The sequence below is a fragment of the Pieris rapae genome, chromosome 7, assembly GCF_905147795.1.
Source record: "Pieris rapae chromosome 7, ilPieRapa1.1, whole genome shotgun sequence".
NCBI classification, from domain to species: domain Eukaryota; kingdom Metazoa; phylum Arthropoda; class Insecta; order Lepidoptera; family Pieridae; genus Pieris; species Pieris rapae.
The window spans coordinates 7,262,790-7,278,522 of record NC_059515.1 but is presented as its reverse complement, the minus strand read 5'-3'; the positions used below and the strand labels follow the sequence as shown (position 1 = coordinate 7,278,522).

At 32.3% G+C, this 15,733-nt stretch overlaps 2 protein-coding genes across 2 annotated transcripts; both read left to right on the top strand.

Moving 5' to 3' along the window:
- The first annotated feature begins 1,760 nt into the window (after positions 1-1,760).
- On the top strand, positions 1,761-13,268 carry LOC111002337 (26S proteasome non-ATPase regulatory subunit 5). The gene is made up of 8 exons (XM_045628874.1): positions 1,761-2,064; positions 2,171-2,315; positions 2,615-2,836; positions 7,434-7,686; positions 8,394-8,486; positions 10,860-10,955; positions 11,746-12,063; positions 12,874-13,268. Exons 1-8 carry the CDS (start codon positions 1,895-1,897, stop codon positions 13,071-13,073), a joined length of 1,497 nt encoding a protein of 498 aa, XP_045484830.1. The 5' UTR covers positions 1,761-1,894; the 3' UTR covers positions 13,074-13,268.
- An 84-nt stretch (positions 13,269-13,352) lies between these two features.
- LOC110996963 lies at positions 13,353-14,479 on the top strand. The gene has a single exon (XM_022264878.2). It carries the CDS (start codon positions 13,496-13,498, stop codon positions 14,243-14,245), a length of 750 nt encoding a protein of 249 aa, XP_022120570.2. The 5' UTR covers positions 13,353-13,495; the 3' UTR covers positions 14,246-14,479.
- Positions 14,480-15,733: the final 1,254 nt, after the last annotated feature.

The window sequence follows — 15,733 nt, the reverse complement described above, 5'->3', positions numbered from 1 at the left end:
AAAAAGGGTGAATCGTGAAAAGTAAAATAAAACGTAAAATCATTATCATATTTGAAGAAAACTACTTCGTCTAAATGGCACTTCATGATATAAAAAAATTTAAAGTGTTCTTACCAAATAATGTTGTATTTAATTGAACAACTAAATGGTGTACCTGCAAATGATAGACAGAATATAGCGAATAATATGAAAGTAATATAAATACCATATAAAATAAACGCTAATATTGTTATCGAAATAATTAGATAGTCATGTCTCGTTACTTTCCAAAGCAATAACTTGAAGATATCTAATTAATAATGTTTGATTATATTAATTATATATAATCATTCCATGACTCCCAAAGATGGGTTTTGGGAAGAGCAGCTAAATCATGACAATAATTCATGTATGGGACTATATCTCCGTTTCCCTTCCCTTTCTTATTTCCTTTGTGACAGTAACTTGGAATCCATGCAAAGATAATGGCGTAATTACTTTGAGAACATATTAAAACTGATCACGTATTTGGTAAATAATATTACAACTAAGTTTCATTTGAAAGGAAACTTTTCAATAGTCTGTAGTGCACTTTTTGAGTCTGGTAATGATAATATGATGAAGCTTTTAAAAGAGAAAAACAATCATCAGTAAAAAAGTGTATTATTTTATGTAGCCATTGAACTAGATCAACTCCAACACAATCATCAACACAAATTTTAGAGGCGTCTGTAAAAATATAATCCCAGCCATTCCAATTTCGTTCCTCAACTCTACTCATAAAACGAATATTTATCTCCAGAATACCTTGCTTACTGACGCCTATAGAGCTTATTACACCAAACGATATTCAGACAGTCTTACTAAGATTTAGCATAATGTAATAAGAGTTAGCCAGTTAGCCTGTCTAATTAGACCGACCGAATGGGTTCGGCTGTGCTTACTTGCTTACTTGCTGAATATCGTGTAGTGTAATAAGACTTAGCATGCTTAACCATTCAGTCAGCGCGCGGCAGTCGCAGAGCAGACTTTCATACATGTTTGTTTTATAGATAAAGTTAGCCAACGCTCGACACACTGATACATTGATAAAAACAAACATGAATCTTAAATTTAGAAAGACGGTTCGGACAATCAATCTTATTATAGAATATCTTAGCTGCAAACGATGTGTCAATAAATTTTAATAAATTTTCTGCGATTCTCTAATGACAACATACTAAAGTGTGCCAGCCTGGTTCTGTTCTTGATTTGTACCGAGACATGCCATTTTTATTGCCATATTGAAAGTATGGAGTATCTATTAAATTACATATAACAATATAAATTACTAATATAACATTTTAATAGTCATTCAAACTCGGCAACTCCTACTCTAAGGTAGTTTCTTAAGTCACATGGCGACATCCGTCACCGACTACGTACGCTTTGCAAATGAGTAAAAATGAGTTAGCATGCGGTATTCAGTCCAGTGTAATAGCGAGCTTGCTAATTAGATTTTAAGACAGTCATACTAAGACAGTCTGAATATCGCATAGTGTAATAAGCACTTATATTATATCTTATATCCGGATCGGTAAATGCGGCTGTATAGTGTATAATATTAAAAATTTACGAAAGCGTAATGAACTGAAGATTCAGAACGATCAGATAAAAAGGAGCAGAGTGCAATTTTTTTTATAATATATAATTTATTGTCTATTATACTCTAGATATCCAATGGAGATTGGAGCCTGTGGCGACTGGCGAGATCTTTGACATTGATTATTGAAAGATGATAGTCCACCAAATTCAAAAAGTGACTGTAATGTTTTGTTTATAGGTTTTGAGATATCGAGTTAAATAAATCGAAGTGATACTTAATAACTGTGTCCTAGAAACCTACCTAATTATAATTATTTTCTTTGTATCTGACATGGAACAGTACAAAATATTTATCGAAAATCTTCGATGTAAAGAACTAAGATTGCAGGCCCTGAACGATTTGAAGAATCTTTTAGATTTCACGCCACCCGCTCACGTTTTGCCTGTAATTAAAAATGTAGGCATTAATGAAATTTTTAAATGCCTTAATGATTCTGACAAGTAAGTCCTAACAAAAATACAATATTAGATTAAATACATTATTATTATAAACTGCCCTTTTGTTCACCAATTACTTTATTTTAACCGATCATTTTTTTTTTTTCAGAAGTCATGTTGATTTAAGTTGTGAGGTATTAAAAACATGTTTTAATATTTTTGAACCAGAGGATGTTCTAAGTAACTATATAACATACATAATGTATTTTTTAAGACATGAAACTCCTTGTGTTCGCCAGCTTGCAATAGATGTGGTAAGGAGTATCATTGATATTATCGGAATATTTTTTTCCAACAACCCCCTTGTTACTGTAATCTGTTTCTTCAGATGCTGAAGCCTATATAAATATTGTACTAAAGTATCCTTTAAATTCAAGGGACTTAGATTTAAGGGCACTATGGCTAAACAATTATTACAACCAAGGTCCAATGAAATCCACAGTATATATATGGTTTACAATTTATATTAATTAGATGTTACTCATGGATTAAAGAAACTTGTGTAAATAAAAAAAATTAACAGTTATAATAATCAATTAAACATTAATTACAGATCTACAAAGTATTTACTTCAAGTCCAGGTACATTCTCATTTCCTCAACATATAGATGTGTTTGTGGCAATTTCCCAGATGGCTGGGGACCAAGATGTTGGTATTGCAAATAAGGCCGTATTGATTACATCTAATTTACCACAGGACACTTATTCAAAGGTACTAGAAGAAATGAAGATTTTATTGGAATATAATAGCAGCAGTAAATGTAATGCTTTTGAGGTAAGCTTAAGTTTCATTTTTTTGTTTATCAAAAGATACATAAGTGGAGGTAGAACCATGTGGAATTGGTATGTTTTTCAAGTGGGGAGACTAACATAGCCTAAAAAATATTTATAAGAAGTGATAAGTGCTAAAAGTGAGTGAAAAACAACAAATAACTGGTGGAGCATCAAAATCAGTATCAATTTGTGTTTCAAGATTAAATCAACAAGAAAACACCTAAAGCGTATCATCGCATTTAACGGCACTGGTTACTCACTAGAAGTAAAATTTACAAAATAAGATAAGTACGAAAAGTGGATGTAAACGAAAGAGTGTTGCATACGTCAAAGTAACCGTTCCAAACACTTAATGTTATTTCAACAACTTATAGTGAATCGGTACAGTTTTATGAAAGTAATTAAGTGAATCATCATCATTTTAACAATTTGACATCTATCATAACAAGACAACAAAAAAGGGTTGCCAACTCAAAAATTAAAATTTCCCCATAGAAAATTCATAAATGCAATAGTTGTGAAAATAAAGAGGTAGCAGTATATATATATAATAAATACTAGAAAACCACCAAAAACAGAGAAACAACAATACAATGGATCTTCAAGTAAAATTAATATTAGAAAAAATGGAAGAAATGAAAATTGATTTTAAAAAACAAACTGAAGAGTTGGCAGAAAAATTTAACAGGAACCTGATAAATGTTATTGACGAAAAACTAAAACCGATGAGAGAAGAAAACAAAAATCTAAAACAAGAGGTAAAAACTCTTCAGACAAGAGTCAGGGATTTAGAGAGAACTACAAGAAAAAACAACATTATACTTCATAGCGTAGCAGAAACCGAAACAAACACGAATGATCTCATGAAAAACGTACTAGAGATACTTAACGAAATTAGTAGAAAAAATAAAGAAACGCGGGAATGGGACCAGTGGGAACTCAGCAACCTAAGAAGACTCGGCAAGAAGATGGAAGGTAAAAATAGACCAATACTTATAACACTCACTCTAGCATGGCGGAAGTATGAACTCCTAAAGAACAACCACTACTTTCCTTCTAACATATATGCTACGGAAGACTATCCAAAGGAAGTTTTAATCAAACGTAAAGAGTTAAAACAAATGAAAATTAACGCAGAAAAGGATGGGAAACTAGCTTTTATACGATATGACAAACTAATAATAAAAGAGAAAGGTACAACAGATGCCAAAAGAAGAAGGTCATCTTCAGATAATGGTAACGGCAGCATAAACACAGAAACATCGGCACCTACAAAAATTAGTAAGTCGCACCCACAAATATTTCGTTCAAGAGCAAACTCAGCTTCCAATACTGGCAGAACAAACAATCAATAAAACGTACACACGGCAGACCAGAACCAGGAAAATGCACGACAACTATAAACAGAACCATAACAATAACGACACATTACTCCCCAATCCGGCTGGTCCCCGTGGGGAATGCGACCACAACCCTCCATCAAACAAGGTACATATAGCAACACTTAACACTCGAACCCTTAGAACAGATGAAAGTCTTAAAGAATTAGAACTAGCGATTGAAAACCTCAATTGGGATATCATTGGTATTAGTGAAATGAGAAGACTGGGAGAAGGCATTGAAGAGTATCCAAAATATGTAATGTATTACAAAGGAGAAAAGGCTGGCCATAGAGGTGTAGGATTTCTCGTAAAGGCATCTCTAAAGAACAATATCCAGGAATTTTTAGGCTTAAACGACAGAATAGCTGTACTCAACATACTCCTCCCAGGCTACCCAGAACAATGGACACTAATACAAATCTATGCACCAACAGAACAAGCCGATGAAACAGAGAGGGAGCTCTTCTATAACACTCTAGCGGACCACATAAGAAACAACCAAAATAAAAACACTATAGTCATGGGCGATTTCAACGCCCAAATCGGTACTAGACAAGCCAACGAAGATTTTATAATTGGAAAACATGGCCATGGCAAAAGAAGCGTTAATGGGCAACGACTGGCAGAATTTTTAATGGAGAACAACTTATACCTAATGAACTCTAAGTTTAAGAAGAAAACAAAATGCAAATGGACATGGGTCTCCCCTGATGGAAAAACTAGAAATGAAATTGATTACATCCTATCGAATAATCCCAAAACCTTTGTCGATGTAGACATTATTCAAAATCTTAACTTTAATACTAACCACAGAATGGTTCGTGGAACTCTACTTCCAAAAAACATTAAAAAATCAAGAAAACATATACACAAAACTACAGGAAAAGATTTTAAACACGAAAATCTTCAAGAAATAAAAACTAAAATAAACTCCTTAGCAAAAGATGAAACCTACAAAAACCTACACATTACAGAACAATATAACAGCCTAGAATTACAACTGACCAGTGTTAGCAACATACATCAAAAAGGAAAAAATAAATTAAAAATACTCAGTGACAAAACGCTAAAACTACTTGCAGAAAGAAAAAAAATTATACAAGAAGACAAGAAAGGAAATTTAAGAAAAATTAATAAACTAAGCAAACAAATACGAGAGAATATAAGGAATGACCAAAGATCTAAGAGACTAAGAACGTTAGAAAATTACATAGAAAAATCTGGTGGCACAAGAAAGGCTCTGAAAGTACTACGAGAGAAAAATGACTGGATTCCAAAATTGAAGAAAGCAGAAAAGAGTTTTACCCAAAGGAAGGACATTCTAGAGACAACAACAGACTTTTATAAGACACTTTATTCCGATCAAAATAAACAAATGAACTATGAAACAAATGCAAACAACAAAAACAAAGTGATAAACCCTTCAGAACATAGCACACAAAACAAAGAACCTGATATTCTACAGTGCGAAGTGGAAAAAGCAATAAGAAGTCAAAAACTGGATAAAGCTCCTGGACCAGACATGATACACAACGAACTACTAAAAGGTACCATAGAAGAGATAAGCCCACTATTAACAGATATCTTCAACAAAATAGTTAACACAGGCATCATCCCACAACAATGGAACATATCGCATATAATTTTGATCCATAAAAAAGGCTCTAAAGAGGATGTCAATAACTACAGACCCATCAGCCTTATGTCGAATATCTATAAAATATTTTCAAAGGTACTTCTCAACAGGATATGTAAAAAGATTGATGAAAATCAGCCAGAAGAACAAGCAGGCTTTAGAACCAACTACTCCACTTTAGATCATATTCATACCGTTAAACAAATAATGGAAAAATACAGAGAATACAATCTACCACTATACACTGCCTTCATAGATTACAATAAAGCCTTTGATAGCCTTGATCACAGCTATATGTGGAAGTGCCTACAACAAATGGGGATAAATAATGTGTATTTGAATCTATTAAAGGAAATATACAACCACAACAAAGCAAGAATCAAACTAGAGAAACTAGGAAGCACCTTCCAAATCAGCAAAGGTGTTAGACAGGGTGATCCTATCTCTCCGAAATTATTCCTAGCCGCTTTGGAAGGCATTTTCCGAAATATAAGCTGGGATCAAGTCGGTATAAATATCAATGGAAGATTACTTAGCCACCTTCGCTTTGCGGATGATCTGATTCTTTTTGAAGAAAACCCAGAAAAATTGCAGGTCATGATTGAAATGCTTACAAATGAAAGTATCAAAGCTGGACTAACCATGAATACAGAAAAAACTAAGGTGATGACAAACTCTATCAAGACAGAAATCAAAGTGAATGGAAAGATATTAGAGTATGTAGAAGAATATGTTTACTTAGGGCAAATAATCTCTCACGAAGACCAAATGTCTAAAGAAATACACAAAAGAATTGCTAATGGCTGGAGAAAATACTGGGCAATGAAAGAAATAATGAAGAGCAAGGATATGAATATAGGTCTAAAGAAAAAAGTATTTAATACCTGTATACTGCCCTGTGTTACATACGGATGTGAGACTTGGTCCCTTACACAGTTACACAGGAAAAAACTGACAACATTCCAACACGCAGTTGAAAGAAGCATGCTCGGCATCAAGATGAAAGATAAAATTCGAAACACTGACATACGGCGTAAGACAAAACTAACCGACATACTGATCAGAATAGACCAACAAAAATGGAGGTGGACAGGACATTTGATGCGTTCTTCAAAGAACAAATGGAGCAACATTGTCACACACTGGTATCCACGTAACGGCAAAAGAAGTAAAGGACGTCAATACAGACGATGGGAAGACGAACTAAAACTGACAGCAGGTCCAAACTGGAGGAGAGTCACCTTGGACAGAACACAGTGGAAAGAATTGGAGGAGGCCTTTGCCGAAAGGCACACTGTTATTAGGGACATTCTATAATTTTAATGTACATATATATAGTAACTTTAACAGTAATAAAGGCTATTTTATTTTATTTTATTTTAGTTAAAAATCAGGTGAATACACAATGAGATAGAAGTTAAGAGACTATGCCATGCCATCTACCACCTACATTGTCGAAAACCTAGATGTGTATGTAGCCTTTTAGTCATTGGATTAAAATTGTAAAGAGGTAGTTTGAGTTGTTTAGAAATACCTATCAACTTTTCAAATGTTTGATATCAGAATCTCAATTCTTTCAGATCATTGTCAATATTTCAAAAAAGTCAAATGAGTTATTTGAAGTCTGTAAAGACCAAGGATACATAGATTTTATGGTTTCCGAACTTGAAACAGATGACATCCTTTATCAATTGAATCTCCTAGAATTACTATCACAACTGGCGATTGTCCCTTATGGAATTTCCTATTTGATAAAGAATGGATTATTTAAAAAGATGGTGCAAAAACTGCAAGATCTTAAAAATAATCCGCTTAAAGCACTTTTAATAACAGGTATGTATAAATTTATAATGTATTTTACAGTTTTCAATTATGTATGTTTAATTAATTCAGATGCTCAAAGTATTTAATTGTCCATATAATTGTCATTTTTAATAAAATTGGTTATTCTCCTACTTATTTCATCGCCAACAAACATTTTAAATTAATAAATATTTTCGTCTGCTAAATATTATTTATATCATGTATGAATATTTTTTGAAGTGAAACTTCTTTGGAATCGTTGTGATTTCAAACCGGATGCAACGAAAAAGCGACAGTAAAAAGAGACAGAAACATTAATTCATATGATTTAACGTGGGAGAAAATGAGATAGATAAACTTCTTTCGAATCGTCGTGATTTCAAACCGGATGCAGCGGTAAAGAGAGACAGAAACATCAATTCATCATATGATTTAACGTGGGAGAAAATGAGATAGCAGGCATTATACAGCCTCTCTTTACTGCCGCTTTTTCATTTGATCGAATTTCAAACTTTCGATGTTTTAGTTTTTCCCAAATTAAAAATTTATATTAAACTTATAAATTAAAATTTATCATTAAAATATACTGTTTTAAAAGACCACACACATTTAGATAATGGAAAATGATTAATTTATATATGATTAATAATAAAAAAAATGTTTTTGAAGGTTTCACTTCTACCATGTGTGAATTGCACATATGTATTTTTTTTTTTTAATCTGTAATGTTTTTACAGGTTACATAAAATTTTTTGGAACAGTAACCTATCATTATTCAAAGGAAGTTATACACGAATATCCAGTGTTGATAGAGTTTTTGCTTGAGTCATTTCGATACCTCCTAAGTATACTGAGTCAACTAACAAATTTAGGTATTTGGTTTTTTTTATATAAACGTACATAATTAACCATGATCTTCACGTTAGTGTTAATTTTTTTTTTAAAAGAACTATAGTTACCGAGATAATTTCACGTATACTAAATCAATTTCAACATCTGTTAAAATCGTACATTGTATACTGATCCAAATAACGTTGTATCAGTGTTCGCGGGGCGTGAGAAGGGACGCATTGAAATAAGTTTATTTTGGCTCAGTATACGATGAATGACAGCCAGCGCGCATGCAACTTAAGTTAATATGCTCCTTTCATAAGTTTCTTCCAAGCAGTCAAGGAGATAATATTGAGACTACAAAAATATCGGTTTACAAAACTATGTTCTTGGGAAGTCTTCTAAAGCGACTACCGTGAGACAGTATCGAGATATATCAATTAATACAAATATCAATATAGGTTTTCATAAACACAAAAAAGGTGTTTGTGAACAATGTCACATTTATGAAATAACAAGCAAGTTACCCAGACAGATAAATAAAAGCATGAAGAGCATTTAAAAGAAAAAGAGAAAGCTAGAAAACAAAAGATACAGCAGCATTTGATCATCAAAAGAGTCTTAATGTACCTCACGGGAACGTTAGTACTTTTTATTATAAACGGAAACTTTTCTTCTCACGATATTCAGTCTGGGATCTCGACAAGGTTATTGTTTTTCATGGCATCAACAGAAAGCAAAGAGATGTGCAATTTACATTTCTATGTGTTTTTAAGTTTATAGAAGATATGGTGGGTGAAGGTGTCAAAGATTACCGGTTTCGGTCAGACAACCGTGGAAGCAAATATAGAAATAGGATTGTTTTCTTAATGTATCTGTTAGCTAGTTCGAAGTTTTGTATACATATATATTAGCCATCGCTTTCTAATAGTGGGTCACACTCAAAATGAAGGCGACAGTATACATGCTTTAATTGAAAGTCAGACAAAAGATAAAATGCTTTATACGCCTTATCAATGGTATACAGCTTTTAGATTTACCATATCCGACGAAAAACCATACAAAGTTATTGAAGTGTCTCAGGATTTAATAAAAGACTTTAAATCAAAGTAAGGACTTATAAACAACTGGACAACTACTAATGATGGATTTAAAATACCTTGAAACAAAGTCACGGAAGTAGTTGTTAAAGCAGAAAATCCATTTAGGACATTTTATAAAACGAGTTACCAAGATGATGCTTACAAGTAGATAGATTGTGTAAAAAAACCTAAAGCTACACGAAATCGAAGAGAGTTGAATTTTAACATAGATAATATTTCTTTAGCTTATCAGACCCATTCCTATTTACCAAAATAAGTACATACAAACACTTCATGGATCTTTGTAAGACACTGGTGATTCCTAAGGAGTATCATTTGTTTTTTTTAATAATTTGATTTCAAAAAACTCCAATGGAGCAGATGACAGTGATTCAGACTGATTTTTATACGTTAAATCTTTAAAATTTTCATTTATTTTGATAAACCATAAGGTTTAAAGCTATCCTTTGAGCGTCCTAAACTTTTTATATATTTTTGTTATACATTTATATTATTTTTAATAATATTGTTTAACGTAAGTTCCTATTTTTAGTTCCTATTATTTTTATTGATGTTTGTTACTTTTTATGAAACTTTAATGATACTACATTGATAATTTGTTTTAGTTGCATTGTTAAACTTGTAGTAAGGCTAAATAATATTAACAAAAAGGTTAAAAATTAAAAAGTTAAAACTGAAAATACATTATAATTCTTAAAAATGCGTTGTTTTTGTTAATGAGTCTACTTCTTCCTAGCTTTTATTAATTTCGTAAGGTATTAGAAATAAAATTAGTAATGAAAAAGCCTCAATTAATTATATTAGTCCAGTATACGTTGAGGTTTAAAATTCTAACATAGCTAATTACTTTCCCTGTATAATGAGTCAAGTGATGTAATTTCAATATTTTATTATTAAGTGAGACGAAAAACCCCGAAACTAACCAAAAGTAAGATGATAATAATTAAATGATAATCATATTCCATAATATGTTGGTGTAAACTATAGATTTTGATGTACAACGTACATGAATATAACTGGTAGTTAAACCATTTTACAATTGAGTCCCGCCCGTGTATACTAAGTCATGTACATAAAATAGCATTTAAGAACAAAAATCAGCAAATTCATGTTATACCAAAGAAAGAGCTTTCAATCTTTATTATAAAAACATTAAATTTATTCTGAATTAGTTTGATTTCACAAAAATATAAACGATTTGCCTTAAAATGGCTCTCCTGTAAAATTACTAAAATGTCAGTTGACTCATTATACTTAGGAGGTATCGATTTGATGAAGTGGAACAGACCATTTTTCCTGTTGTGTTGGACACTCTTGGAGTAATTGGTAGTACTATTGAAGGAAAACTCTCTATGGTGGCATTTGGTAAGATTTTTTAACATTAAATTATTAATCTAAAGAAAATATTTACATAAATAATTTTTTTAGTAATACAGTAATAACTGTTTAAGACTACTTCGTTTAGAACAAACCAGTATTAGGTTCTTAATAACAATGTCATCGTCTTTTACGACTATCGGTTTTTACGACCAAATATGAGTTGTCCTTTCGATGTTTGCTGATTTGTAGTAGTATTGTGATGTTAGCGACATATTTGTTTTATTTTTAGTTTCATAATCAATGGTTTTCTATGTCTATGTCTAAGGATTTTGCTTTACTCACTCAAAATACAGTTTTCAAGATTAAAGGTCATTTATTAATTACAGAAATATTATGGTGATAAAATTCACCTAATTGTAGTTCTCAGCCCGTGTGTTGGTGGTGCATGTTTAAAACAATTTATTTAAATGAAAAATTAGTCTTAGTCACATCAAACAAAAACTAATATAACCTTTAGTATGCGTGAAGTGTGTGTGTATGCGTATAATACACTATGTATTTGTGAGGGTATCAGTTGTTATAAGTGTGCACTGTGCTTCTTGGCTTTGAAACCTCAGACATGCCAAAATATGTAGTAAGGACGATGCTGAATCGAAATCCAATTCGGCGAGCATATATTTATGCGTATTGTAAGTTTTTATATGAATAGTTTGATCTCAGAATCCAATAATTGGGAGAATTCATTATAAGAGGCCCCTAAAAACGTTATTTTGCAACTTTTTAAAATTAACCGGAAGATACTGTAGACCATAATATAACAAATTGTATGTTACAGGTAGTAAATATACTCTAGCCGTTGAGAAAATCGGCGAGTTAATAAGAAATAGCGGCACAGAGATTAAAATTCGGGCGATATATTGTTTTGCCAATTTAATAGATATCGAGCGGGACCTGAAAAAAAGTCCCGCAGATCACAGAGTGACATTAATGACACGCGAATGGTTTAGAAGTTTAAGCAAACAGCCGTCATCTGTGGAAGTGTTGTTTGGGCTTTGCAAGACTCCGTTCCCAGATATACAATTTGCTGCGTTTATATTTTTGGATGCTGTGTGCCAACATCATTGGGGCCAAGAGTTGGTCGCTAATTGTGCAGGTAATAAAATCATTCATGACTATGATGGAAGTCAGTTGTCCAAATAAGTTGGTACCAAGTCGAGATTTAAACGCACGACCCTCATTCGAAAGACAGATTGGGGTGGAATAAAATTGATATAGTTTTTATCCAAAAAAATTGGCACCACTCCTTCATGAGCTCTTGAGATAACTTGTGTGTTTTCTATTTCTGTGACTAAGAATTTATTATGGTAAAGGATAATATGACCCAAATTTAGAAAATATTTCATTTTTGTGTTTTCTTCTTAAAAGAGGTCTACTTATGCAATTCTTAAGATAATTAAGTTTTTATGAAAAGAAAAACATTTTTGTTCATGAAAATAAAGTTCTTTGACTTTTGAACCGCCATATTATAATAGTGTATGTATAAAGCAGTGTTGGTTCATTTAGGAACCTTAGACCCAACATTTCAACGCTGTCAGGCACAAAGGCTAATCAGCTTCTATAAGGATGAAGAAAACAAATGATTGCGAATAATTATTAATTTTTATACTAGCTTATCCCTTTGTTTTTTGAATTGTTTCTTTATTTTTATTTCTCGCGTTTAGTTTCCCTAGCTTTTACTTGAAACTGGCATAAAGTTATAACTATTGCCATATTAATAAAAAAAAATAAAAAAATGATTGCGAAACAGATAGTATAGACAGTAAAAAGGTTGTAGCAGATTATATAACATATGTATATGTTTTATAATCTGTGGCTGGTCGACGAAGAAATTTTGGTTCTGTATTTTATTTACACAAACTCCAAGGCTAAAAGTAGTTAATTAATAATGAACAACTTATTTTAGGTTTTATAGAATTTCTTCTTGATCGCAACGTGGATTTAATAAAGCAGCTAAAGGAAGTAAAATATGATGTAATAAAGAGATTATCGATGTCCACGGCATTTGATGCTAACATTATTATGAGACTGCAAACTTATGTAGAACAAGGGCCATTCTTTGCGGAAAGTCAACTGCAAGTGGCGATAGAAGAAACTCCTTCTTAAGAACCATATAATTTTATTCTATGTTTGTTATATGTTGAGTTTCGCACATTAATAGAATATTTGTGCATATTTATGTTTCGGTTTTATTTAAATAAAAATACTTTAAAAAGACGAAAAATAGAATATTTTTGATGTAATTTTTTATCCCTTATAACCATTATTTCATAGAATGAAAAAATAAATACTTAAAATTTTTTTAAACTATTTAATTTAAATCAACCCTACACATTTTTAACTTTCCCTTTGGAGTAAAATATCGATGGCATTTTTATATTTAAATATATTTTGGCCAAAAAAATTATCTTTGCTTGTGAATTCCCAATTTAAAATTGACATGATCTGTCATTTTTGTTGTGTCTCCTATATTGAACATTTAACTTCACTTAAATTCTGCATAAAATTTTGTAAAAATATTGCTCAATATGAGTTTTGTAAACCCAGCATCCGGTGACAATGAAATACCAATGACTGAAGAGAAAACTGAGAATTTACTTATATCTAAACTTGCTAACGCTAATACTGTCGATGATAAACAATCAAACGAAATCAATGGTGGAGAACCAATACACGAGGGTTCAGAAATAGCAAGTGAACACGAAAATCTTAAGGAAAGAATTAAGCAATGTCGTAATATCATAGAATCTCTAAAGTTGGAACTTAATCAAGAGAAGGCTCGCCTGGAAATGGAATCCAAACTTCAGCCCAATTTGGATGGACCGAAAGTAACAACTGATCCCATTAGACCATTGGAGATAACATGTCCTCCAGACTTGTATAGCACTTGTGTCGAAAATAAATTAACATGTGACGAAAACCTTATACAATACGAAAAACAATTGCAGAGGTATCAGAATACTCTTAATATGGCACAGATTGAAAAGAAGAATGCCATAAGGAAGCATATGATTGCAAAGGCTTATAAATTAAAGCTGCTAGAAGTCGAAAACCAATGTAATATTGAACTGCTAAGGGTGAAGCAGAGTCTACAATGCCTTGAGCCATTGCAAATGATCGCTAATAAATGGAAAACAAACACTGATGAATTTAATTACGATTTGGACACCTTTGAGCTGATGCCGCGATATCCAGAACTTCACGCTGTATCTGGAAGCGATGTGTCCTCTATCAGTGATTCTGAAAACAAAAACAAATCTGCAATTACATCGGATTAATTTATACTGTCATTTGTTTGAATATAATTATTTTAATGTGATAAAGCTTTTATTTCGCTAATTAAATGTATTATTCGCTTGATAAAAACGGTGTGAAATTGTGAATTCAATAAATCAGCGGAGCGAGACCTCCGTAGTGGACCACACACATCGAGGCACGCGCTTCGAATGCGGCCGGCTCCTTAATAATGCGGCGCGAGCGCATCATGCTCACTCGGTATTCGTCGGCGCCCGATGGGAAGATCTCGTTAACATTAATATTATATCTACCTACAATTTTGTTCGCGCGGCTGGCCACGCTCAGAGGAGCTTGAATTTTATTTTAATAAGATTCCAATTTGTCAATTAGAAGGCAAACAGAACTGGTTTGAGTCCTATACCGGATTTAGTTGCATTGTATAGGATAATAAGATTAATTATTCTACTTGCGGTTACTAGTAATTCTCTGTAAGAATTTAGCTACGTAAGCTAAAATAGTTTATAATAATTGCCATAAGATAAGGGTATACGCCAGGTCATACAAGATATCAGTGAATATCCGAAACACCTAATTATAAAAACACCACTGACTTCACATTGGCTGCGGTCGTTAAAAATATGCAAGGAATGTTAACCGAGCGCGACCAACTTGAGTTTGTGGAAGTTGTCTTCTTTTTATTGTATGCGAAATTGATTATAAAATGTAAAGTTTCTTCGCTCAGGTAAATTTTTATGGTTTTTTAAATAAGGCAAAATGCGTTGTTATTGATTCTTATGTGTTTATCTTAAATTTATTTAAAGTGGTGATGAGGTAGCCTTAGTTTTGATTTCTGACGGATGGGTTTTTAAAGGTTTTAAAAAGGTCTTTAAAATAATGTCCACTGTTCAGGCGAAATATCGTATCTGTCGATAATGTATAGCTGGTCGAAATTAATTGTGAATAATAAAACTAACAACTTACCTAGGAATTTATATTGTAGGTACTTACATAAGTATTTCTGATATTATCTGATATTATTCATAAATCAATTCATCAGCATTTCAAAACGTAATTCTAAACTTGTCCCTTGTAAACTGCATATATGTCTAAAATATACTTGCCAGAATTGGAAATACACAGAGAAACCAAAATCAGAACTTGTCAAAGGCCTAGAGCGGAGCAGGCTCAACATGAGAAAAATTAATAAAATAAGACACAATGATAGTAACTTGCTCTAATGGAGATGGACAAGGCATGTAGTAAGACTGTCTGACGATCGATGGACCATAAGGACCCGGTGGGGCCTCTATTGGGTAACGAAACAGAGGAAGACCGCTTTGAGAGGAGCAGATGGCATTACTAAAACGGCTGCTCGAACTGGATGCAACTCAAATCAAGATACCTGGAGATCCTTGGAAGAGGCCCTCACCTGTGAAGTGGTTCTTGGAAAGTAATTAGGAAATAGGTATCTATAACTTAATAACGAATAAAAAAATGTGTAAATTATTTTCTTAAAAAAATATTAAATA

Excerpts from the sequence above, each read along its gene's own strand:
- LOC110996963 (XM_022264878.2), top strand. The coding sequence starts at position 13,496 with ATGAGTTTTGTAAACCCAGCATCCGGTGACAATGAAATACCAATGACT.
- LOC111002337 (XM_045628874.1), top strand. The coding sequence starts at position 1,895 with ATGGAACAGTACAAAATATTTATCGAAAATCTTCGATGTAAAGAACTA. Across the intron at positions 2,065-2,170 it reads TGCCTTAATGATTCTGACAA|AAGTCATGTTGATTTAAGTT; the intron begins GTAAGTCCTAAC and ends TTTTTTTTTCAG. Across the intron at positions 2,316-2,614 it reads GCCAGCTTGCAATAGATGTG|ATCTACAAAGTATTTACTTC; the intron begins GTAAGGAGTATC and ends CATTAATTACAG.